The following is a 27,163-nucleotide window of genomic DNA, read 5'->3' as shown; positions in this document are numbered from 1 at the left end:
TAACAGAAAGGGGAGGGGACAGAGCAATGACATCAGAGGGTGCTTATTGCAAGGGGGAAGAGATCAACTTCCCAGAATTAGGCCAGGCAAGTCACTGAACAAATACATTGAAAAACAAAAAACAATAACAAACCCAAGGGATGAGGGAGGGGATGGCAGAGGATTAGAATCTAGAATTGATATATTATCTAAAATGTCCAGTTTTCAATTAAAAAATCAATAGGGAGTATACATTCTGATTAACAGAAGAAAGAAAAGAATAAAGAAAAGTGAATAGAGTCACAGAGACATGTGGGATACCATAAAGTGCACCAGCATCACCTAATGGGAATATCAGAAGGAGAAGAGAGTAGAAGGAGAAGAGGGTAGAAAAAATATTTGAAGGATTAATGACTGAAAATGTCCTATATTTGGTTAAAAACATTAATCTGTACATCCAAGAAGCTCAACAAACTTGAAGAAGAATTAACAGAAAGACCCATTCCCAGACATATCGTATTCAAAATGTTGAAAATTAAAGACAAATGGAAGATCTTAAAAGTAGCAAGAGAAAATTCATAAGAGGGAGCTTCAGTAAGAGTAACAGCTGACTTCTCTTCAGAACAATGAAGGCCAGCAGGCAATGGGATGACATTCAAAGTGCTGAAAGGGGAAACAAATAAAAATACCCTGTCAACCAAGAATCCATAGCCAGGAAAACTGTCTTTCAAAAATGAAGGTGAAATAGGGCAGCGGACTTGGCCCAGTGGTTAGGGCACTATCAACCGATTAGATGTAACTGACATCTGTAGTATGTTCCACCCAACAACAGAACAGAACAGAAGACATCTTTTCAGGTGTGCATGGAACATTTTCTAGGATAGACCATGGGCTAGGCCATAAAACAAGTCTCAATAAATTTAAAATGATTGAAATCATACAAAGTATGTTCTCCAACCACAATGGAATTCAATTACAAATCAACAACAGAGGAAATTTGTGAAATTCACAAATATATGGAAGTTAAACGACTTAACTCCTAAATAACCAAGGGGCAAACATGAATTCGCAAGGGAAATTATAAAGTACTTTGAAATGAATGAAAATGGAATCACGACATACCAAAATATATTGTAGGCAGCTAAAACAGTGTGTAGAGGGAATTTTATAGCTGTAAATGTCAATATTTTTAAAAAAAACCTTAATAATCTGACTTGTTTTAAGAAACTAGAAACCAAAAGCAAACTAACCCCCCAAAGCAAGCAAAGAGAAGGAAATAATAAAGATTAGAATGGAAACAAATGAAATAGAGAATAGAAAAGCAATAGAGAAAATGAACAAAATTCAAAGTCTGTTCTTTGGAATAATGCTCAACAAGATTGACAAACCTTAGCTACACTGTCCAAGCAAAAAGAAGAGAAGATTCACATGTCTGAAATGAGGACTTCAAGAGGGAACATTACTACCTAACTGAGAAAAATTAAAAGGATTATAAAAGAATACTATGAACAGCCAGAGGTTTAACATTGCTCATGCATTGCTGGTTTGAGCATAAAATGGTATAGCCACTTTGGAAAACAGTCTGGCAGTTCCTCAAATGGTTAAATGTAGAGTTACTACATGGCCCAGCATTCCACTCCTAGGTGTGTACCCAAGAGAATTGAAATATATCCACACAAAAACTTGGATGTGGATGTTCCTGGCATCATTAGTCATAATAGCCAAAACATGGAAACAACTCGAATGTCCAACAACTGACAAGTGGGTGAACAAAATGTAACTTATCCGTACAGTGGATTATTATTCGGCAAGAGGCAGGAGTGAAGTACTGATCCCCACTACAACATGCTGAACCTTGAAAGCACGATGCTAAGTGAAAGAAGCCAGGCAGAGAAGACCACATATTGAACGATTCCATTTATATGAAATGTCCACAATAGGCCAATCTACAGAAAGTTGCTTAGTGTCTCTATTAGCGAGAATCAAGAGTGACTGCTAATGGACATGAGGTTTCTTTGCAAGGTGATGGAAATGTCCTAAAATTACATTGTGGTGATGGTTACACACTTCTGTAAATATATAAAAATAATGTAATTATACACTTAAAGCAGGTAGACTTTATGGTATGCAAATTGTATCTCAATAAAGCTGTTTAAGAAGAGATTACCGCACAAATTGGTGTTAAATGCTCTGTCTGGCTGTCTCTGCCTCTTTTCTCTTTTGCTTCTACCCCACCCCCGCCCTCACCCCCAGCTGAGGGACAAGAGGTGTCATTCTATTTATTCAAATCTTTAAAATTATATAGTTCTCAGCGAAGCTTTATGCTTTTCTTCATTCAATCAGTTGCCTAGGAGATAGTGAGTCTGAGGGATCAAAAAGACACTGTTTTGCTAGGGATGACCTAAATATTAGATAATCGATTTGAGAAGGGTGGAGAACTGGCTGTGGCATTCTATTGTTCATTTCTTGAGGAAAAATGAGATTCCCTGTAAATCAAAAGCCAACCCTCTTATATTCTAAATTCTGTGCTTTATGGAGAGGACCTTTGCTGTAAAGGAAAGAGCCCATTTATGTTTCCAATTTTTCTTGCCATTGTCAGTAACTCTCCTTTGCTCATCAGTCTTTTATCTGCAGCTCTGATGATTTCTTTAGGAAAAACCCTTAGATGTGGAATTGCCAGACAAAAGCATGTGTGTATTTCATGGGGCTTTGATTCAGATGATCAAATTGATTACCTGAAGGCTTGCACCAATTTGCACTACCACTAAAGTGGTGAGAGTGCTTATTAGCTTTTTAAGCTTGAATTTCTTTGAATAATAGAATGCCTGAACATTTTTTCTTCTGTCATTTGTTCGTATTTGTTGCTCTTTATTTTGAGACCTTTCTATTTTTTCTTAATACTGATTAGTATGAGTATTAGTCCTTTGCCATCTGTGGCAAATTTTGCTTCCCAGCGTACTTTTCATTTTGTTTGTGATGAGTTTTTGTGTGTGTGTGTGTGATGAATTTCGATATATAGAAATAGTATATTTTTATGTAGTTTAGTATATTGATGTTTTATGATTTCTCCAAAAAAATTCTCCCCTAATTTTTTTTCTCTTTTTTATTGGCTTCATTTTTCAACTTTAATCTTTTATTCTATGTAGAATGTTGATGTATAGGATGAACTTACTTTCCAAATTGAATTTTATTTTGAAATAGCCACTTTTCCAGGACAATTTATTAAATAATCCAGTCCTTCTCCATTACTTCATGATATCTCATTTATCAAATAATATTATGTATATTAAGGTCTTTTTTGGACTTTCAATTCTGTACCATTAGTTTGTCTCACCATTCTTGTATCAATATTATTAATTTATGTGGCTTTATACGACATTTCAATATGTAGCATGGCAAGATTTTGTCCTTCCTGTTATCACGCTTCCTTTTCAAAAAAATGTTTAGCTGTTCTTGCTTGTTTTTTTCTGGAATCATGTTATCAAGTTAAAAAAATCCCATTAGGATTTTGAATTGCATTTAAAATTATAAGACAATTTTTAAAGAATTGACATTTCCCTAACTTTTTTGTTTAAAGGTTTTATGTTGTGTCATACAAACCGTCTTCATATACAAGTAAAAAACTCCCCCCTCAAACATCATAGTAGACCAGTTCTTGCTAACATATCACCAAATTAAAACATATAGCCCCTTCTAAATTCTGAACAGTTAAGTCTAGTTATCTGGTGACATGCTGTGTCACTTTATTTGGCAAAGTCTTAGTTATTTGTGCAGTCTTGCTTCTTATGAATGTTTCTTCATGATGGATGGTGGTTATTGTTGACTTTCGTAAATAGGATCTTTTCTCCCCTCATGTTTTCTTGTTGCTGATACATAAAAGAACATTTGAATATTTCTCTTATGATAGCTCTTTTTGGAACACTCCTGTTAATTAAAAATATTTCCCCTTTGATATTCAGAGAATTATTAGTCGTTATCAGTCACTAGTTTTCAGAAGGTGAATGGATGGTAATTACAAAATACTGTATTGGAACAAATGCATTTTATGAACAAAAGTTCCTTAGCCTGGATAGAGCTTTATAGTTGAGAGAGAGGGAGGTAGGAAGAGGGAGAGAGGGGGAAAGCCTCATTTGCTGTTCAGAACGATAAGAGAATCACCATTATCACTCCAATGTGACAAGAAGGAAACTGAGATGGGAAGAAGTGAAATAACTTACCCCAGACACTAATAAAAGGCAGGCATGGAAAGTCTAATGTTGCTTTCAGCACTCACAAATATGTGTAGTAATATGAGTCACAGTGTCAGAAAACCCTTAGCAGAAGACTTTGGTTAAGTGATTTTTGGACGCTTGTAGTTGCATTTCATTCTGTCAATGTACTCATATTCTCCTTTGGGTTATTTTGGGGCATGGTTTGATTTTGATTTTCTTTACTAGATTGTAAGCTCCTTGAAGGAAGAAGCCATATCTTACTCATCTTGGAAACAACATTAATTGCTAAGTGGAATATACTTGTACTAAAACACCCTTTTGAAAAATGAGTTACCAGAAGGAAAACTACCAGAGGGCGAATAAGCTTATTATGTTATATATTTAAGGAGAAAAGTTGTTGAAATTCTGTGATTCAGAGAAACTGCTTTTGGCTCCTAAGTGCTGAAGGAGAGAAGAGTCTATTTTTGAGAGTGGATCATGAGAAGAACTACTGCACCTAGCTCTTGGCCTGACAATGGGTGGGTAGTAGTGAGTAAGGAGCCTAAACGCATTTCTAAAGGAGGAGATTTGAACTAGATCTTGAGCTAAAGACTGGAAGTGGATTCAAGTTATAAGGATGATTCAGGACTGTGCTTATGAGAAGGCTCTTATATTTTCCACAGTTACTTGTATAACACAAAAATGAAAGTGGGAGAATGTCTCCAGGACAAGGGAAGCTAGGATTTTATGTGGCCATTTTAATCTGTATTTGATTGTACACCCCTCCCCAAGGTTTTCTAAATGAAAGTGAATATAGTTTATTTTATTTTATGTACAACAGTATATATTAGTCAGCCAAAGGGGTGCCAATGCAAAGTACCAGAAATCTGTTGGCTTTTATAAAGAGTATTTATTTAGGGTGTAGAAGCTTACAGTTCAAAAGACCCTAAAGAGTCCAACTCAAGGTACCGGAAGAGGTATTTTCTCACCCAAAGTCTGTTGCCATGGGTTGACGCAAGATGGTGGGTGATGTCTGCGAGGGTTCAGCCTTCCTCTTCCCTCGTAAGGCTTCATAGTCCCAGCTTCTTCCTGTCTCAGCTGTAGGCTGGCATAGGGCTTGTCTCTCTTTCTGGGGGTTAGTTTCTTTCTAGGCTCAGCTGCCCTGGTCTCTTCACAAAGTCAGCTATAAACTATCAGGCGAACGGTTCAGCTCTCTTCCCGGGGCTGTAGGATCCATGGAGCCTTCTCTCTTTCTCCATGTATCTGCTTTGTTATCTATCTATGTGTGAGAGTCTGTTTAATCAGTCCGCCAAGGGGGCTGGGACTCAATGCTGAGTGGCACTCTAATGATGTGGTGGATCAAAGCCCTAATCTTAACATAATTTAACCAGATGTCTCAGCTGAATCTAATACAATCAAAGGGTTATCACGCCCAGAGGAACAGCCCAGTTTCCAAACATAATCTCTATCTCTTTTTGGAATTCATAAATAATATCAAACTTCCACAAACGAAGTATCTGCTCTTCCCTTTTGGTGGGAGAATGTGGGCCAGACTTCGCTTTTCCTTCCCCTTTTCTTCCCTTTCTGGCCTTCTCCCTCACCAGTATTTGATTGCTCATCACTACCACCATCAGAGCCAGGGAGGGCAAGCTGAAACAGTAAGCAAGGTGGATGGTTGGCTTATGGAATTATGGGTCAATTTTGGTGGTCAGGAACCCAGAATTATAAATGGTCAATAATCAGTATTGTGTTGAAGATGTCAGTTCAGGTTAAATCTACCTGTGTAGCCCCCCTCCAGTTGGCTTGTGAAGATGCTCCCACTCTGGAGCAGGGTGGTTAAGCACTCCTGGCGGCCACCCCCATGTGGGCTGCCAGCTGGAGGACCAGTTGAGATGCCCAAGGAGCCCTGTACCCCCATCCCCTTCCCCTTGCTCTCTTCTCCCCCTCCCTCCTGCCTAGGGCCAGCTTGGATGGGTTCTTCAGCACTGTCATTCCTTACAAAGGAAATTCACATTTCCAGAGTGTTCTGCCATCGAGTTTTCCCCTTACTTCTTTTAACCCTTTTCTAGGCCATGGTACTTGACAGATGAAAACAAATTGTTAAGTTATATCTAAAAAATGTTGTTAAGGGTGGAAAATGACACCAGTTATATCATGTTTGACTTTTAAAAGGCTTTAAAAAGCTCTTTAATAATATCATTGGGAATAGATTGCTTCTTTTGAAGAAATTAGCTTCAAAAGAAATTTATTTTTGACTAAATCACAGAGCTAAGAGGTGAGACGCTTGAAGTTATGCACAGAGTGGAAAAATAACCAAGCTACTGATGTGTGTAACAACGCGGTGTAGACAGAGACAAGCAAACCAAGATGAGCCAGGAATGAAAATTCTCCATCTATTTTGTACAGTTGCAGACACTTTTAAGGAAAATACTACTTTATACTCTTCCTCCTAACCTTTGGCCCTGTGGCTCTGCCCCTCTTTCACAGAATTCAGTTGCAGTTCACGAGGTTGAAGAGACTCTTTTCCGCCTCTCTCTTCCCTTTGTTCCCCCCTGGCTCCCTGGCTCCCTCTTCACCCCTGTCTTCCTTAAACCTCACTCTTTAAGCTCAGACCCACCCAGAAGTAGGTCCCTAAGGTATGCACATATGGGCGTATATGTACATGTGTGTCATTAGCTCTTATTTGCATTTGTGCAGGGATGACAGGAAGAACTGGGACAAAAATAACGGGTCATTGCCATCCAGGGATGACACACAGACACCATTTTATAGTTCAGCTCTAATTCTATACTATAAATCTTTTTTACCATAAATCTTTTATCTGAAAGGCTTATGTAGGGTGGTATTTCACTTTCCTTACTCCCTCCTGATCCTCTTGGTGCAGGTGTTAATCAATTTAAAAATGACCCAACAGCTAGGTGGCAAGAAGGAAGAGAGGAAAGGAGGTAGGCAGCAGCTGGATGGTTCCTCAGGATCAATCTCTTCCGCCCTCCACATCTCCATGAATTATAAACTGTATTGATCTATTTCACATTGATGTATGAACTCTTCTACCACAAAAGCCCGAGTCGAAGTGGAAAATGGAAAGTGATCATTTATTAGAGCTGGTGAATGTCGGCTTTGTACTGAAACAAGCCCACATGACCAAAGCGCACAGGCCTGGAAGGTGTCCCTGGCCTCCTTTAAACCCTAAGATTGTATCGCTGCGGGCACAGGGAGCCTGCACAACCAGCAAGCCTTGATAAAATTGGACAAATATCCTGTCCATTTTCAGTTCTTAGACCTAGACTGTAAGCTCCTTGAAGATGGAAAAGCATCTATTATTCTTTCTATCCCTCATACTTCTGCCCCAGATGACTCCAAGGCCTTCCTTTGAGGGCGCATGAGACATCCATTTAATCCTTGGCTCTACCAGCCATTAGGGATCTTGGGAAGGTCATTTCACCTTTCTGAGCACCGGTTTCTTCATCTGCAGGTTGAAAGGTTGATTGAGAAGATTTGGTATTTTTCTAAACAAAATCTGGGGGTCCCTCCTAAAAGAGCTCATCATTAGTGCTTCCAGTCGAGGATGTAGTACATCTGCAATTCCGTAAAGCGTTTTACCCTGTGTGTGCCCTCATTTTGGCTATGAAGCATTTTGAAATGCTGAAAAGCTTAAGGATCCCTACTCTTCTCTTTGCAAATTCTTCCCCAGGTTCCCAGTGAAGGAATTGGGGTGCAACCTACATACCATCCACAGCCTCTTCTAGCTCCTACAGTCACCAAACATTTGGTGAACGAATCCTCTTCCCACATGACCTGGCACAAGCTTCTGGAGAGCTTTGGAGGGTGCTGGTTCTTGGCTGAGAAAGCCCCCATATGATTTTGTTGAGTAATGACTTCGAAACAGTGTTCCTTTCTGTGGTAAACCACCCATTCTTGCCCACTCCACGGCAGTGTGGGTTTCCTCCAGTCCTTACTCAGCTTGATTGCACAAAGGTGGGTGGGTGATGAGATGAGCATTCACTTTGTAGTCAGCTTGGTGTGCTTCAGAATGCCAGCTCTCCCAAAGGGATTTTCATATCACCTCTGTGATTATTCAGTGGGCGTGGGATAAAATCGTTCACAGTAAATTGGGTTGAATTGTAAACTTTAGGTGCCAGGCCCATCCCCCCCGCCCTTTTTAGATGATGGCTGAAGGCTGCTAGCTAAATGATGTGTTCGCTTTAGCATGTTTAATATTTCAAAATAAAGTTTTAATAAAGACATAAAAAGGGATCAAGTGTCATGACAAATGTCCAGCACCCTTCTACCCACGACTCAGCTAACCATTTTTAAAACCTTAACATTTAACATAATGTTAAACTTAACCGTTGACATTATGCTATCCCATCTCAATTGCATTTTGTGTGTTCTTTTGAGGAAGAAAGGAACTCTTGGTAAAGGAAAACTAGGGTAAGAGAATTCTGTGTCAAAAGAGTGTTCCTTCTCTTGCTTTATTTTCTATTTGCTTTTGGTAGCTAAAGATAGACATAATGGAACAAGTAGGAAATTAATAACCTTTTCCTGTCCTTTAAAATTAGTCTTTCTAGAAACTTCTGTTTACCCCTTGGGCCTCAACAAATATGGAGAAAACAGTCAAGGGAAATAACACTTAACTCACCAGAACAGAAGAATGATACAAAATATGTGCAGCCTTGATCCCCCCTGAGGGTTGATTTTAAACGTATTTGAGGACCTGCTCTGTGCCAGGCGGCATATCAGTTCTCTGTTGCTACAATAATGCTGCATAAACAACCACCACAAACACTTCACAGGCTTACACCAATAAGTGTTTATTGCTTCGGGATCTGGAGTCAGCTGGAACTGGCAGGGTGGCTCTCCTGATATGGGCTGGGCTTCCTCCCATCTCTGGAGGTCACCTGGCATTTGGCCGGATTCGGGATGGCCTCAGCTGGCATGCCTGGGGCAAGTGGCCTCGGCTCCGCTCTGTGGGCCTCGCATCCTCCAGTGGGCTAACTTGGGCACGTTCTCAGGGAGAGGGTGGAAGTGCAGCAGAGCACGTGGACACGTGTGCCTTCTCTCGAGGCCCAGGCTCGGCACTGGCGCAGTGTCGCTTCCATCGCCCTCTGTTTTCCTAAGCAAGTCACATGGGCTGCGGGAATCGACTCGGTCTTTAAGGGCAGCGCTCCAGAGTCACGGGACGAAGGGTGTGGGTATTGGGCAGGGTGAAGAATTTGGGCCTTGATGCAGTTGGTTCACCCCATTCGTCTATGCAGCGTGTTGTGATAGAGACATCTACTTCATCCAAAAACAACCCTGAGAAGTAGGGGGCTTTGTCCTCCTTTTACAGGTGGAAAAACCAAGGCTTCGAGCGGTTAAGTGACGTATCTAAGGTCACACTGTTGGTGAGTCGTGCCGTTTTGGTTTGAACGTAGGCTGTCAGGCCCTTCCTCCACACTGCCTCTGCCTGACTCCTCAGCATGCAGCACTTCTGATTACCACTTGTTTCTGGAAACGCTCTGCTTTGCCTTTTGTACCTCTGCATTTGCCGCCCCCCACCATCCCTACTCCACTCCTTTCTCAGTTATACTTTGCTGACTCCTCCAGTTTTTAAAAATGTAACTGTTTTCACGGTCCTGTCTTTGGCACATTTTATTTTGTCTCCTCACTCCTGGGCTCAGCCAATCCAAGGAACCAGATGGCCCCCACCCCCCACCCCCAAAATGCAAGTGCAGACACTTTGTACTGGCTGCTGGTCTGTCAGCTGCAAGGCACAGACACCTGGGTCAACCGGCTTAGGTTGTGAGGAAATGTCTATCTTGCACAACAGGAAGTGCAAAGGTAGGGCAGGCTGCTTTGGGGCCTGGGTTCCTTCTCTCTTTGCCCGCCTCTTGCTGAGTTGGCCTCTTCCTGTGGCCCTCAACTGGGACAAAGGGCTCCCAGTTTACATCCAGAAGGGAAGGACAGGGGCGTCTCTTTTTTGAGATGTCCTGGGCACCCCTATCTTTGACTCTGACTGTGCCACTCTGCCTGCCCACCCCAGAACCCATCCCCAGAGAGCCCTAGCCCAGGCCTGGTGGTCTGCAGGAGAATATCTCCGCTGACAGCAGGCAGTCGCTGTCCCCAGCCATCCCCACGTGGTTAAACAGTGGATTCGCCCTCTTGTCAGACTCTGGCTGCTTCTCTCTTCTGTGTTTTGGTTGGTGGCATCACCAGCCTTCAGTTCCTCCCTTCCACACCTCAGGGTCCTTTTTAAGCGTCGCCTCCTCATTTATTCCTTTGTTCTTTCAGTTGTTTTTAAGGTCATTAGCCTTTTCTCAACGCGGCTCCTGGCCAGTGCCTCTTAATCATAAGGAGGCCGGCTCAGTGGCAGCTCACGTCCTGCTCACAGGAGTTCAGGATCTGGAAGGGAGGCAGAGAATGAAACAGTGGGTGCTTTGCGATCCCAAGGTGGAGGCAGAAGGAGAGGGCCCTGTTGTCCTAACTCAAAGGCAGTTGGGGCGGGTTGCTTCTAAGCTGCCGATTGGACCTTAGCCATGTCTCTTGCCCTTCCTTAATAAAACACTTCATCCCTGGCCTCTGATTTGGGCCCTATTACTCCAGAGATCGGGGAACTACAAGCCCACAGGCCAAATCCAACACTGCCTGTTTCTGTAAATAAAGTTTTATTGGCACACAGCCACACCTATTGGCTTTTTTGTTGTCTATGGCTGATTTTGCTACAGAAACTGTATGGGTGCAAAGCCTAATAGATTTACTCTCTGGCTCTTTATGGAAAAAGTCGGCTATCGCCTCCTGTAGACCAGTAGGAGAACTCAATTCTTGCCCTCCAGGGTGTCATCTTGCAAAAGCAGACTTACTTAATGTGTAATAGATAGAGAACACTAAAATAAACCCTACTGAGGAAAAGGTAAGTTATATTTAAGGGCCAAAGTAAGTAATCCAGATACAAATCAGTGTTGTGGGAGTGATTAGTGCACATTTGCCTCCCTCCCCTTCTCCTCTGCTGTTTTCTTTCTCTGTGTTCTCCAGTCCACTAATGAATCCACATTCATTTGTTTGCTTCGAAATTTCTAGATTTACACCTTTTGTGACACCTGGTTCCCTCCCTCTTGGGGAGGAATAAAGGTGCCAGTTTGGACAATGGAAAGTCTGAGTGAGATACCTTTATTTTTAAATTTTTAAAATGTATCTTTGCTACTCTCACATAATTCCAAGGAGCAGTAGGATTTGTTTAAATAGATGAGAAAACTCTTTCTTGGCTTTGAACAAATAGATATGTGTTTTACTAACCTATTAGATTGGTACAACAGTAATTGTGGTCTTGCATTGTTAAAATTTGCTGTTTGATATTGGCATACCTTCTTAAATGTGGTTATGTTATGCATCGCTTTAATGTGCATTTCTCACTTTACATTTTGCTAATGGCTTATTACTTCCTGTTTATTTTAGTCTACGGAAATGATGTTAGACAAAAAGCAAATTCGAGTGATTTTCTTATTTGAGTTTAAAATGGGTCTTACAGCAGCGGAGACAACTCGCAGCATCAACAACGCATTTGGCCAGGAACTGCTAATAAACGTACAGTGCAGTGGGGTTCAAGAAGTTTTGCAAGGAGACGAGAGCCTTGAAGATGAGCATAGTGGCCGGCCATCGCAACTTGACAGCGACCATTTGAGAGCAGTGATCGAAGCTGATCCTCTTAGACTACACAGGAAGTTGCTGAAGAACTCAACATTGAGCATTCTACTGATGTTTAGCATTTGAAGCAAATTGGAAAGGGGAAAAAGCTCAGTCGGGTGCCTCATGAGCTGACCGAAAATCCAAAAAAATTGTCATTTTGAAGTGTTGTCCTCTCTTATTCTATGCAACAACGAACCATTTCTCGATCGGATTGTGACGTGTGATGAAATGTGGATTTCATATGACAACCAGCGATGACCAGCTCAGTGGTTGGACTAAGAAAAAGCTCTGAAGCACTTCCCAAAGCCAAACTTGCACCAAAAAAAAGTCATGTCACTGTTTGGTGATCTGCTGCCAGTCTGATCCACTACAGCTCTCTGAATTCCAGCGAAACCATTACATCTGAGAAGTATGCTCAGCAAATCGATGCGATGCACTGAAAACTGCAATGCCTGCAGATGGCATTCGTCAACAGAAAGGGTCCAATTCTTGATGACAGTGCCTGACCGCACGTCGCACAACCAACACTACAAAAGTTGAATGAATTTGGCTACAACGTTTTGCCTCATATGACATATTCACCTGACCTCCCACCAGCTGACTACTACTTCTTCAAGCATCTCGATGACTTTTTGCATGGAAAATGCTTCCAGAACCAGCAGGATGCAAAAAATGCTTTCCAAGAGTTCGTTGAATCCTGCAGCACGAATTTTTATGCTACAGGAATAAACAAACTTATTTCTCATTGGCAAAAATGTGTTACTTGTAATAGTTCCTATTTCGATTAATAAAGATGTGTTTGAGCCTAGTTATAATGATTTAAAATTCACTGTCCAAAACTGCAATTCCTTTTGTACCAACCTAATATTTATTTGGGGAAAAAACCTGCTTCCAAACCTTCAATCGTAGATAGTCCACAGTTCCTTTGTTGGCACTGCTTATTTGCCAGAAAAGCGGTCCTTTTAAGGGTGACGCTCCTCCAGAGGGGCCTTGTGAACCAAACCATTTGCAGCCCCCGTAGGAATCTCACAGTAAAGGGCTTTGTTGTTCTGATTACTACAGAATAATGTGCTCAGTAAGACAGTTTTTATGCTGTTGTGTTATTTAGACCTCAATGCTGTTTCTTCTTTTTTTGAGTTATACATTACTTTAGACCCTCCCTAAGTTTTTTTAGTTAGACTTATCATAAAAACAACACACACTTACCATAAAAAGTAAAATAATAAAGGAAAGACCTGGCACACAGAGTAATGTAGAATCCCTTTGCCCAGTCATATTCCCCAGGGATTACATGCTACCTGATTATCTCTACAAAAGATATGTCACATATATGTCAGGATGAACCATATGAAATTGCAGATGCTTGTCCACAAAAGTGTCAATTTCAGATAAGGAGATGTGGCTCAAGTGATGGGGCTTCCACCTGCCATATGGGAGGATCTGGGTTCTATCCCTGGGACCTCCTAGTGAAAAAGAAGAAGAGAAAGCATGCCCACGTGGCGAGCCAAGTGCCTGCATGGTGAGCCAGTGTCTTTGCGAGTGCTCATGTGGTGAGCCAGTGCCTGCGCGGTGAGCCAGGGCCCATGCAAGTGAGTCACACAGCAAGATGACGATGCAACAAAAGAGAGCCAAAGGGGAGAGTCAAGGTGAAGTGCAGCAGAGACCAGGAACTGAGGTGGTGCAATTGACAGGGAACCTCTCTCCACATCAGAGGTCCCCAGGATCAAATCCTGGTGAATCTTAGAGGAGAAAGATGAGAAAACAAAAAAGAGAAATAGATACAGAAGATCACACAGTGAATGGACACAGAAAAACACAAAAAACCAGCAGGGCGAGAGGAGGGGGGAGGGGAATAAATAAACAAACCTTTTTTAAAATGTCAATTTCATATAGTACAAACTAATCCAAGAATATGATGATACATACTGGTATTTTTCAAAATATAGATGGCATCATAGTCTTTATATTATATTGCAATTTGTTGTATTAGGTTGAAAAAAGTCTTGGAAATCTTGTCATATCAGTTCATTTAGATGACCGCATTCTTTTGTAGCCCATTGTGTAGCTGGACCAGGGCTTAAATAACCAGTCCCCTAGCTGAAGGATATTCAGGATAATTCTGGTTTTTCACTATTCGAAATAACGTAGCACATTTCGTGTCAGTTACCTGAAGTATAACTTCCTGTAAGTGCAGTTGCTCTTCCTTGAATTAAAAAAAAATTTTTTTGGCAGAACTGGTCAGATCCTTCCAATTTCAGTTAGACTTGCTCACCTTAGGGTTTTTCATCTTGTAGTGAGACCGCAAAGATGGGAAATAGGTGGAAGTCAAGCAGCTCCTGCGGACAAATCCTATGCAGTTAGAAACACTACCCTGATCTTCCCTCCCTTCCCCAAATGCATGTGCGATTAACTGCCCAGCAGACCCTGGGGCCACAGAGATGAGCAGGAAACTGGAACCTCCACACACACAAAACGCCCCTGCAGCCGAGTGCGGCAGGGAGCAAGAGCTGTGTCCAGAATGTGTGGTTGCCTGGAAGACCTCGGGAGCTCTTTATCCTGGGGGAAAAAACTTGGAGTGCTTTCCAGAGTTTCCCTAGTAAGAAAAGGGAGCCTGGAGGCAGGGCTGGGCCGAGGCTGTGGCAGGTGTCAGCCTGCGAATTAGCTGTGCTGGCCTTTGTGGAAGCAAGTGCGGGCATTCAGCTCGGCTGAGCCAAGGCACCAGATGACAGGACGGGGCTCCCGCCAACCACTGACCTGGGTAATAAGAGGGCACTTGGCAAGTGGCCTCGCGAGCACTGTGCCACGTGGCCTTTTGTGGATCAGGACTTGTTAAGTTGCCCAGTGTGGTTCTTTTGTCATGATGTGCTTCTCCAAAGTCCATGGACCATTCCAAGGAAAAGGATCCAAAACATTATGTTTCCCATTTTTAAAAAACATATATATGTTTCCCCACCGCACTGTTGGATTTCCTTGGAAACCATAATCTTGAAAGCAGGATTCTTAACTTTTCTTTAAATTGCCACGGAACCCCTTTGCCATTGGTGAAGCCTCTGCACCCCTTCTCAGAATAGTGTTTGGAAATGAGTAAAATAAAAGTCATAGCATTACAAGGGAAACCAATTATGCAGTTCAGTAATACAGTTACTGAATTGTTGCAGTTCCTAAAACGTTCTCACTGTCCCTCTTCCTCTCTCTGCATCTGGTTTCCATCCCTTACTCCTCCCCTTAACTGTAGAAGTTAGGGGTCCCATATAGACATTTATCAGCAGCAAAGTTTGCGAATGCCTTTAAAAATGAGTGTGTTAGGGGGAGTGTTTTGAATAGAAGGGAGAAATCTTGTTTATGCTCAACAAATAACTTATATTTAGAACCTTCCTTCAGTTTTTCCTTTGATATTCTATGTTCTTATTTCACTTGAATGACTCTGCATGAAGCATTTAAAAGTAGATCAAACAAAACTCTATAAATATGTTGAGTTCCTTTGGGCATTTTGCCAAAATCAGCCTTGCTAAGGCATAGAAAAGCAATGTGCTTTTTTTTTTTTAAAGATTTATTTTTATTTCTCTCCCTTTCCCCCTTGTTGTCTGCTCTCTGCATCCATTCGCTGTGTGTTCTTCTGCGTCCGCTTGCATTATCCAGCGGCACTGGGAAGCTGCGTCTCTTTTTTGTTGCATCATCTTGGTGCATCAGTTCTCCGTGTGTGCGGTGCCACTCCTGGGCAGGCTGTGCTTTTTTCACGCAGGGTGGTTCTCCTTGTGGGGCGCACTCCTTGTGCGTGAAGGCCCCCATGTGGGGGTGCCCTTGTGTGGCAAGGCGCTCCTTGTGTGCGGCAGCACTGTGCGTGGGCCAGCTCACCACACGGGTCAGGAGGCCCTGGGTTTGAATGCTGGGCCGTCCATATGGTAGGGGGACGCTCTATCAGCTGAGCCACATCCACTTCCCAGCAATGTGCTTTTATGTGTTGGATTTTCTCCTCTGAAAATCTGAACTCTCTCCCATAGGAACATGCTTCCTGGGCTGGGGGAGTCAAGCCAGGGACACTCTGGGGAGGTTTCCCCCTGCTATGGTCTGCTGAGGGTTGAGGCATTTGGATTGGGAGGTGGGGGTGGCGTAATGAAAAGCCAAAACCAGCCCCTGGGGTGAACCTAAGGCAAGGGGAACCCAGAAGGATGCTTCGAGATGTCAGTGATGCTTCTCATGTGATTCCTTTTTTTTTTTTTAAAGATTTATTTATTTTATTATTTATTTCTCTCCCCTTACCCCCCACCCCGGTTATCTGCTCTCTGTCTGTTTGCTGCGTCTTCTATGTCCACTTCTGTTGTTGTCAGCAGCACCCAGAGTCTGTGTCTCTTTTTGTTGCGTCATGTTGTTGTGTCAGCTCTCCGTGTGTGTGGCACCACTCCTGGGCAGGCTGCACTTTCTTTCGTGCTGGGCGGCTCTCCTTACGGGGCGCACTTCTTGCGCGTGGGGGACACCCCTGCGTGGCACGGCACTCCTTGCGCGCATCAGCACTGTGCGTGGGCCAGCTCCACACGGGTCAAGGAGGCCCGGGGTTTGAACCGCGGACCTCCCATGTGGTAGACGGACACCCTAACCACTGGGCCAAGTCTGCCACTGTCATGTGATTCCTTGATCTCACTCTGATGGGAAGGGAAGGGGAGGCTGGGAAAAAGACAGCTGGCTGAGATGGTATAAGTAATTCACCAAACTGCCTTTTCACAGATTCATGAGTGTGTAAAGCCAAATGGAAAGAAGGGAGGGAGTCAGTTGGAAGTAAGATGGCCTGTAAAATGGGCCTGTCCCATCATCCTGAATTTATACATGAGAAAACCCAGGCAAAGAGCCAGGAATTGGGTTCCAGGAGGGGGTGGCAATGCAGGGCCCGGCTCATCTGTCTCTTTTGTGTTGCGAGGCTGGGGATTCTTTATGTCCTTTAATGCTATCAGGGCGGAGCATGTGTCCTTGAACCTAAAATCAGAGCTCAAGCATCTTTTCAGAAGGCGCTGAATTCACACATCAGTTTTGTAAGATGCCTGAGGTGGAGGACCTTACAATGGGAGGCATTCTTAATGTTCATGGCCCAGAATTATATATATGGCTGCTAGGGAAATATCAGGTGACAGCGTGGACATCCGAAATATCCGCACACAGTTCTTCTCTCCAGACACTCGGTTTGTTAAATGGATGGCCCTTTTCTCTCTTTTCTGGCTGCAGAAACTCCATTTCTTTGCCCTCTGTCAGTTGCCTGACTTGAAGACTGCTTTCTGTGGCTTCTTAAAGTGGGGCGTTGGGCTTGGAAGTTTTTCAGGCTGAGGACTTATGACCTTCCCAGGGCCTGCACGCTGATGACAGTGGGCAGTAGTGATGAACTGGGTCATCCTGGCCGTCCTGAGGGACATATGCCTGTTGATAAAGGAGTTGAATTTGTTGAAAACGTCGTGCGTGAAAGAGCTGAGAGGTCAGAGCCGAGGGGGTGGAGAGAAAACCTACAAATTGACACTCAGGTCGTTAGAATCCAGCAGGGGCGAGGGCAGTGATAGGGAATGGCAGGGGTTGTTGGGGGAACCCAGAGGAGGGGTGAGCGCAAGCGCAGAAGCTGGACACGGCGCCCCTCTGCCTGGAGGGAGGTGCCTGCCGGTGCCAAGCGGGCTGGGGCAGTCCGGCCAGGGAAAACGACCTCGGAAGGGTATCTGACAGGCTTTTTGGGGTTTGTTGGGGGACTGCCTGTGCGGGACTGGTTTTCTCAGCGGTTATGGAACAACATCTGATCAGAATGGTGACTCCTGCCGCGCACAGTGCTGAGCCGTTCCTCTCTGCTCGCGCCTCCCACCTGTCTTCGTGGACCAGCCAACAGCCAGTTCTGACCGGGAGGTCAGAGCCCCTTGTCATTCTGTCTGTCGAAACCACCTTTCTGCCGTATTCACTTGGTACCTATTTACTTGAGGAACGTGAAATAACTTTACTATTAATGTCATCAAAGCCTGATCCTAAGGATAAATTTTATAATGCAAGAAAATGGTTTTGCTAGGTGACCGTGGTGTTTAAAGAAACAAAACCACTGCAATGAATTACGTGCTCTTTGTAAAAACAAATGGGCCGTACAGAAGCATTTAAATGAGTCTCTCTTTACACTTATCCTAACTTGCCCTCCTGGAAGTAACCACTTTTTTAGGTGTGTCTGTCAGTACCATTTTCTGTGCCTATCCAAGTGTATTCGTGTTCACACACATCCTTTCTCTCATTCATTTAATTGAATTAGGCCCGGACATATGAGTTCACTATTGAATGAGCTCATTTATTTATTAATAAGCAATTATTGAGTACATACTCTAAACTATGCTCTGGGTAATCAGGAGTAATAAAATTGCCCACGCTACGTACAGTTAGGAAGTGTGTGTGTGTGTGCGTGTGCGCGCGTGAGTGTATTTATAAAATTGGAATCATTATATATATTACAGAACCGTTTCAGATCAGGCCATATCAAGCTACTTGTTTTGTGTAATGGCTGTTAGCTGTTCCCCATTGGTGACATTCGGGATGTTTCATATATAGATCTCTGTGCATATCTGCATTTGCTGTTAAAAACAGTGCTGCCCTGAACATCCTTATACATGTATCTCTACCCGGTTAAGACAAGTATTTTGACTCTAAAGAGGACTAAATTCCAAATCAAGTGTATGTACTTTTTTGTTCATGTATAGCCCTGCTCTACTGTTTGCTTTGGTTAATTGGTAGTGGACCACAAATTTGTAAGGGGAAAGCAATTAGGAATATAGGAAGCATTGCTTAGTATTACAGACGCTTTGGCCTACAGTGCTGATGGCACATGAGGCACCTTTGGCACAGCAACAAGACTCCAGGGGCCTCCAACTTTCCATCCCTCCCCATAGCTTCAAAATTTCAAGGCAGCACTGGCTTTGAAGCACACAGTCGCAGGTGCCCTGTTCAAGGCCATGATGAAGTTTCAACTCTCTTTCCCTCTACCATCTTGTCCTTCTCCAGTGCCCCTCCAACTGCCTGGGAGTTTGTATTCACAAAACCACGACCCCCAGGCAGAATTGTGTGATAAATATTCATTAGTTCATCCATTTATTCAGATTGGATTGTCTACACTAACAGGCACTGAACTAGGCGCTGGGGACCAAAGACAAGAAGTGAGGGCCCTGGACTCCCAAAGGGGGCAGCAGACACATCAGCCGATAATGAGTCTATGTATGTCTGTGCTCATGTCTGTGTGTCGGTCTCTCCTTCCCTGCATTCTTTCTACCTTCTTTTCAAACTTCCCTGCCTTTCACTGCCTTCTGTTGGGCCATCTGCCCGCTTCCAGGCTCCCTCCCCCTAGCCAGCCTGCTCATCCCTGGCACCAGGAACGTCTCCCTAGGATACTGTCCCTATCACATTTAGTTGTCACTTCCCTGCCTGAATATCTCCTCTGGTTCCTCATTGCCCACAAAATATAGTCCTCATCCTTAGCTTGGCATCCAAAGCTCCCCTCAAAACTCACACCCAGTCTGCCATTCCTGGTGTGATTTTGGATTGGTGGAAGAGGAAGGCTGAGGACCATGGCTGATTTAACCCACGTGCCTCGAGTACATTATCTAGCCTTTCTGTGCCCCTCCCTAAAGATGGGACCATCCTGCCCCCCAGCCGCGTAGGGTTGGCGTGAGAACTCAATTGAGGTAAGGCGTGTAACATGCCTGGCACAGTTCCGGCGCAGAGCAGACTCCTCAACAATGTTTGTTTCTGTCATCTCCAACCAGATGACATTGATTTTCCTTAAGTGACTTTGGATTGTCCCCCCTGCCTCCCCTCCCCATGGCTCAGGTTTCCTGCTGCTTCTCCAGTTCCCCCCTGTATTCTGGTGGGACTCGGGAGAAAACGAGACTGAATAAACCGTCTTTCAGATGATCGCTGCCTTTTAAGTAGCAGGCAGATAGATTTACGGTTTTCTGCCACGCAAATATGTTGACTGTACATATCCCTAGGAGAATCAAGCAGGCTCATCTCCAGGGACCAGGCAGTGCTGGCTAATTAAATACTGTACATTTCCACTGCAGCGATCCAGCCACAGCCCAGAGGTTTTTGAAAAGAAAGACCTAGGAGTTCTTTTGACTTACATTACGTTAAAATCTGGTGATGAGGGGAAATTTTTCCAGTAAAGGGTATGATGCAGGGCCTGCAGGATCAGTAAGTAATTCTGCTTCCTCTTGCATGACACCAGACTCCACTGGATGTCCCAGGTAAACTGTGTGCTTTTCCACATTTATTTAGGTTGATTTGTATTGTTTTTCCAGCCTGAATTAGGAGACTTGGCCTCTTGTATAAATTAAGGTTTCCAGCTCAAGAACAGCTGCTTCGGGCAGCCAGCATGCTCCCCATTAACTTGTATCAGCCATCAGTGTTTGCTAATGAATCTAGAAGAGACCACCCTCTTCTCCACATCCTGTGCCCTAAGGTGCACATTGCCCAAGCTGGAGACTACTTAGTGCAACTGTTCAAAAGTACCGTGCAATTAAATCACAGCACAGTGGCATTCACGTGGGTTATGTATTAGAATAATATGGTCAGATGTTTAGAAGTCTGCTTTTTCAAACCCTTGTGGGAAGAGAAGCTGAATGTAGGACCTAAATACATGGTCCTGCAAAAGTCCTATTTATTTTATTTTATTTTATTTTATCCACCCCCCCCTTGTAACTTTTTGCGTGCTGTCTGCTCTCTCTGTCCATTCGCTGTACATTCTTCTGTGTCTGTATTTATTTATTTCCCCTCCCCCCTTGCGGCTTGCTTGCTGTCTGCTCTCTGTGTCCATCCACTGCGGGCTCTTCTGTGTTCTTGCTGGTCTCCCTTCCCTTTTTTATGTTGCATCACCTTGCTGAGTAAGCTCTCGGCGGTGTCTGTGGGCCGGGCGGCTCTCCGCAGCGAGCCTGCCTTCACAAGGAGGCCCCGGGACGTGAACCCAGGGCCTCCCATATGGTAGATGGGAGCTCATCTGACTGAGCCATAGCTGCTTCCCAGTCCCATTTATTTTTGGCTTGATGCTCTTCTCTGGACAAAAGGATCTATCTAGATGTCCTTCAACCCTGGCTGCACGTAAAAATCACCTAGAGAGTTTTTAAAATTCCAGATACCCAGGCTGCAGCCCAGACCAGTTATATCAGCATCTCTGGGGAGTGGAGCCCAATTTTTTTTCCCCTTTCTCCCCTAAAATTTTTGGTTTGAAAATTTTCAAATGAGCAGAAAAATTGTAACAACAGTACAATGTGCAGCCGTTTATCTTTCATCTGGATTCACCAAATGTTAGCATTTTGCTGTGTTTGCTCTCCTCTGTCTATATGCATAAGCTTCTTGTTTGTTTCTTAAACCATTTGAAAATAAGTTGCAGACATCAGAGCACTTGATCCCTAAAAACTTCGGAATGCATCTCTCTATGTTTTAACTGCAATAGAGTTAACACACTCAGGAAATTTAATGTTAATATAATGCTATTAATATTATCTAGTGCATATTCAGATTTCCCCCTTCTCCCAATAATGTTCTTGTTTATAGCCTTTTGTAAAAACCCAGAATCCAATTAAGTATTGTGCATTTATTTTGTTGTCATATCTCTTTACTCTCTCTCTTTAATCTAGGATACTTTTATAGCCTTTAAAAAGCCTTCGTAATATTGACTTTTAGAAAATCAGGTCTGTTTTTTTGGTCCCTCAATTTGGATTTGCATGATAGTTTCTTCATGATTAGATTTGGGTTAAATGTTTTGAGTAGGAATATTCTGTAGGTGATGCATCAGATCAGGAGGGACATGATGTACATTTGTCCCATCATTGGCAATGCTAGCTTTGATGACTCCTAAAGAGTTCATTTTACTTTTGTAATGAACAAATAATTTGTGGGACTCTGTAAATATCTTAATCCCCAACAAGTGATCACTCACTGGTTTTGCAACCACTAATTCTTGCCAGAAATAAAATGGTGATTGCCTATTTTTATCATTTATATATTTTTTAGATAACATTGTTTTGTAAAGAACCTTCCCTTTTTGCCCCACACCTATCTTTCTAATCTTATCCATCCATCCGTCTAAAATCTATCATCCATCCATCCATCCATCCATCCATCCATCCATCCATCCATCCATCCATCCATCCAACTATCCAACCAACCAACCAACCAACCAACCAACCAACCAACCAACCAACCAACCAACCAGCCAACCAGCCAACCAACCAGCCAACCAACGTATCAGTATGGATTCATGACCTTTTTTTGAAATAATAAAGTTTAATACGTCTCTCAGTACATGCTGTAATTGTTCCAAATTTGGCCAGTGGAAGCCCCTTCAAGCTGACTCCTGTGTCCTTTTGACATCAAGCCTCAAGCATTTGAGTTTTGGCACAACCAGATATTCCAGGCTCACCTTGTATTTTCCTCCCCAGCCCTGGAGGTAGCCATTTTTCTATGGAGACTCAGTTACTTGGGGATTGGTATTTAGAAAGGCATCAGTAGTGTTAGGAAAACTGCCCAGGTGGTTTCAATGTGCAGACAAGCTTGAGAACCACTTGGTCAGAGTCCTCCAAGGGGAGACCACCTGTTCCCAAAAGGCATTTACCATCACCTGTAATTAGTGGTGCTGATCAGTTGTTGAGGTTCTTAGATTTCAGTAGGTCTGCCTGGCATTTTATTTTCTTGACACAGGTGCTCTCTAGGCCATACCTGGAGAAAATGCCAGAAGTAACCTTGGAAACTGGGAATTAGGGACTTAGGATTTTCCTCTTTGACTTTATCAATTTTTTCTCTCTTGCAAAGTCATTCCAGGAGACTGCCTTGTTCTCTAGGTATATGGTGAAGATCCATTTGATTGACTTACTGGATTCCTTGAAAATATCAAATGACTTAAAACCCAGGGAGTTTTTCTCTCATGGAGGGTGTGGGATGTAAAAAATAGACTATGTGAGTGATGAAAGTTTTCAGTTGCCCCCAAAGACCTTTTGACCACTGTATTTTTTGTAGTACATTTTTGTGGTCATTGAATGAATTGACCTGGGAAAGTTTTCACATGCCATAGAGCTCTGGATGAAGACTCTAAAATATAGATGAGTGCATGATTTCCAAGACTGGGTCATGGTACCCTTTTCTGTTTCTGCTGTTTCATTTTTAGAAAATGTGAATATATAGCATTTCCTCCCAGTTCATCCCTGGCTTTACTTCACTGAAATATGGGCCCCAGTTCCCAGCAGCTGTAAGGAACCACTCCTCATTTGTGGTTTTTCACTTCCTGGTTTCACATTTTTAACCATGTACCATGTTAGCCCAGCTAGTCCGTTCTGCAGATTGCAGATGGTTCTGGCCATGACTCCTTCTTCAGAACATTCAGGCATGGGAGGCAGTGTGTCTGGAGCTGCACTCCCTGCTTTGAAAGCCTAGGACCTCAGTCTTCTCATTTATAAAACGAGTGTCGATGAGCTATCCCAGAGATTGAATGTGAGGCCTCACCGGGGTCATACGTGTAAATTGCTTAGTAGTCTCTGGCACTTGCTAAGTGCTCAATAAATGTTGGCCATTATTATTTTAGTCACCAAAGCTGGTCATGACTGGGAGGTGGTGATGGGGTCTAGGGAGAAAGGTGAGGCTGTGCCTGCTTCACCATCTGGGTACGTTTGTGTTTGTATATTTGAAGGCACAGTCACACATTTGTAGTTCAATTTGGCGTCTTTCTCACAATATGGCAGTGGCATGGAGGTGACTCGAGTATGTCGTGTAAAGTCTGCCTTATTCATACTTTTTTGGAAAGCTGTGTGTGCATACACATCTGAGCGTATGTAGATATAATGTAAGTCAATTCCTTCTTTCAGTTACGTGTCAGGAGTTAAGTGGCCCTGCCTAGAAAACACAGTGATAAAAGGTGGTGGCAGTGGCACTGAGGTGAGTGAGGAAAACATGTTTCTTCTTTCCAGCTGGTCTACTATAGATCATGTTGTTGGTTATTATCAGCAGATACATTTATTTTTTTTCTTTCAAGACTCAGTTTATTCAATAGAAAAACAATCCCAGTACAGTGTGTTAAAACTTGAGATCATAGGGACTGGGCTCTGAGCATGAGGTGGTAGCTCAAACTAAGGGAGGCCAAACTCCAGCTTAGGCAAGCCACGTGTCCTTTCTCCAGTTTATAGCAGCTGTTGAGAGGAGATGACATTGTCATCTACCTACATCTTCTAGGCAGGTCAAGGCTCACGAGTAAACATGAGTGAAATGCCAGGAGAGGGAAATAATGGCAAATGACAGCTTTACGTTTCCTTGAACTTAAGATGTGTAGAAGAAACGGAAATACACTTCTCCCAGCTTCAAACATCATCTTGAACTGAGTTGTGGGTTGGGTAGACTTGGCCAACAAGTTGGAATAGGTGGCGTGCAGAAGTCGAGTCAGGGCAAAGCAGCCGTTCAGGAGTTTGGGAGTTACCCATGCTGGGTATTAGAAGCTATCCCGAGCTGTCCCAGGGTGAAGGGGAATATCAGCTGTTCCTGCTCCGGGTCAGAGCAGGTGATGTCCCCTGGGCCCTCTGGAGGGTTTACGTTTCTCGTATGTTGACAGTGTCCTTTATAGGACTTCACACTACCAACTGAGGGACCTTCTTAGAAATACTGACTAAGCTGGCAGCGAGGATGCAATAAATGCATGCTTCTTTCTGCTACCAGGTCGGCCTCTGTGCAAGTCTGATACAGAGATTTGGTTCAGGAGAAATGTGATTGTTCTATTCCAGGTCCTGCATCTGCTGGGCTCATCTTTTCTCCAAGACTGTCTCACTCTCTCCTCTGCCATTTGTACAGCATTGGGCTAGATGATACTTTTTACTGAGGGTCTTTTGAAAATATGCACTTACGTATAAATAAGTTCTATGGCTTCAGCTGTCTTCATTTGTCTTCAGATGTTACTTTTTTAAAAATTGTAGATTATCATTCATACATGAGCATACATAAGCAATAAGCATATAGTAAAATTTGTGAATTTCCTATGTTATTTGTAAGTCTCTTTGGTCGGACTTAAGTGACTTTTGTGGTTGTGTTTGTTTTCAGATATTTGTTCCAATTGTCTCATGTTCAGATTTCCATCTGCAGAGTTGGCTTTCTAACAGAACGGTTAGCAGGTGAAAACTTTCAAAGATTTCTAGTACAGCTTATCCTAAGGGGTGTAGATGGGGGAAGGGTTATTGCAGGCTGATAGAGGCAGGTGCCAAGGTAGCCTTGTCATCCAGACTCTCTTGGCTCTAATGGGAACCCAGTATCCTTTATGACTCCCAGTACTTGATTTGCCTTCCGGCAGGTTGGAAGCCAGGGAGAAGTCATGTGGTTCTTTGCACTGGAATACCACTCTTCCTCGCTTCCGCCCTTGGAAAAGCAAGTTGGGGTGGGTCTTCTGTCCCCTTGAGAGCCAAGCCCTCCTTGGGGTTGGACTATTCTGTGTCCTGACAGTGCAGTTAGCACCTGGGAATTGACCCAAGCACCATGGGTTTGTTCTTAAGCCCCAGGGGACTTAGGATTTTGTACAAAGGGGTGGAGTATATTTGTGTTGTCACCAGGGATGTGTTAGATAAGGTATTGACTTTGAACTTCTGTCCTCTTCCCTCTGTTCACCTCTGTTCTTCCTCAGAAGTGATGTACAGGCAGAGAAAAATGAAACAGAGAACTAGGCCACTGACTTTTGAACAGTGTTAATGAGTGAACACTCGGGATGCAGCAGAAGGGCTTCTTCCTTTGTAGGATGGCATGCTGTTGGGGGGCCTTAGCATACCCTGTGATCGCTCTAGCAGGGACTTCCTGGCTCAAGGAAAAGATTAAAAAAGGAAAAGAATCCCTGCAGGCAGTGTCCCAAAAATAATTTAAACATTTCTAAGCGTGTTTCTTTTAGTCGTCGATCCCTTTGGTTTTTCCAGGCCAGGTGGTGGCATGCAGGGCGGTGTGAGGTGGGCAGCCAGGAGCAAGAAACTTCTGAGCAGCATCGTCTCACTTCCTCGCTCCCATCCACCCCTGCCCGGCTTGGGCCTGCACTGCTGCGTGTCTGCCTGCCTGCCTGCCTGCCTGCCTGCCTGTCTCTCTCACTCACACCTGCGCACGTCACGTGCGTGGTCTCTCTTCCACAGTGCACAGCTGTGGTTTGGATGTGCTGTGGACAGTTGTGCTGTGGACAGTTGTGGCTGCACTGGAATTAGCATCAAGCCAGGGGCTCCCCGTCGGGCCACACTGGGTGAGTGAGACTGTGTAACCTTGAGTGTTGTCCTCTGGCCAAGGGAAGTGTGGCAGGTCCTGGCTTTTATCTTGATTTGCCTCGGTTGGTTCTGTGTAAGCAGCCAGGGCTGTCAATGGATCCTGCGGGACAGAGCCAAGAGGACGGAAGTAGGTTGGTTACACCCCTGCGGGGGGGTTTGAAATGGTGCGGAGAGAAGGCCAAAATCGAAGCAGCCTTTGCTTATCAGGCCTGAGTTCCAGCATGTTGAAAGGGCGATGATTAGTAAGAAAAAGGCCAGGGTACTTTATCTTTTCCTTTGCACATTTGGGGAAAATTTCCTCTGCCTTGCTGACATTCGAAGCAGACCATTCTTTTCTCTCTACCACATCACATCAGCTTTCATTGAAAATCAGCAGCAAATACGAAGCCCCATCCATAGACAACCATTTAAGGCAACACTGTGCTCCAGTGCTTCAGGGGCGGGGTCCTTGCCTTCTGCACAAACGGATCGGTTTCTCGTGTCCATGCCTTTCTGACCCAGCAGCTTTTAAATGGCCAAGAAGCACTGCTCTGCTTTCTACCGCCTCTCCCTAAGAGACCAGGGCTGCTGTGCCTCTAGCCATTTCCCAGAGAGCATATTTGAGACAAGCCAGCTTAATTTGCCTGCATGCCTAGGTAGCCTCTCTGTAAAATCTTGTTTCGGGATAAGAGCCGTAGCTAAATATTTTGCTTTTCCCATCCAGGCGAGCGACGGAGGCGCCGATGCCAGGTGGCGTTCAGCTACCTGCCTCAGAACGATGACGAGCTTGAGCTGAAAGTCGGTGACATCATAGAGGTGGTAGGAGAGGTAAGCGAGCACTTCCCCCGTGTGGGCCGTCAGAAGTCAGTGCTTGCCCACCCACGAGGAGTCTGTTGCTGCAGATCCAAACGCTGCTTGGCCTTGACGTGGATATTAAAATGAAGATACCGTATAGATCGTCTCACTGAGTCTTCTCTTTGGGAAACCAGTTGGAGGCAGATGTGGTGGCCATTGAAAACCATTGTCTTCCTAACACACCACACTGTGTACCTCTGAAGTTCGAACCCAGTGCCACTGATTTTTTTTCTCCCT

General features: G+C 43.8%; 1 protein-coding gene across 4 annotated transcripts in view; it reads left to right on the top strand.

Moving 5' to 3' along the window:
- Positions 1-27,163, top strand: part of SH3KBP1 (SH3 domain containing kinase binding protein 1) — a 388,056-nt gene that overhangs the window by 152,376 nt on the left and 208,517 nt on the right. For all 4 annotated transcript variants that reach the window (XM_058292032.2, XM_058292030.2, XM_058292029.2 and 1 more), the window contains exon 4: positions 26,796-26,899. In XM_058292032.2, coding sequence (XP_058148015.1) covers positions 26,796-26,899 — 104 coding nt within the window. The remainder of the gene's footprint in view (positions 1-26,795; positions 26,900-27,163) is intronic.

The sequence above is a fragment of the Dasypus novemcinctus genome, chromosome X (assembly GCF_030445035.2).
Source record: "Dasypus novemcinctus isolate mDasNov1 chromosome X, mDasNov1.1.hap2, whole genome shotgun sequence".
Lineage (NCBI taxonomy): Eukaryota > Metazoa > Chordata > Mammalia > Cingulata > Dasypodidae > Dasypus > Dasypus novemcinctus.
Note: the sequence above shows the minus strand (reverse complement) of the source record. Positions and strands in the feature narration are given on the sequence as shown.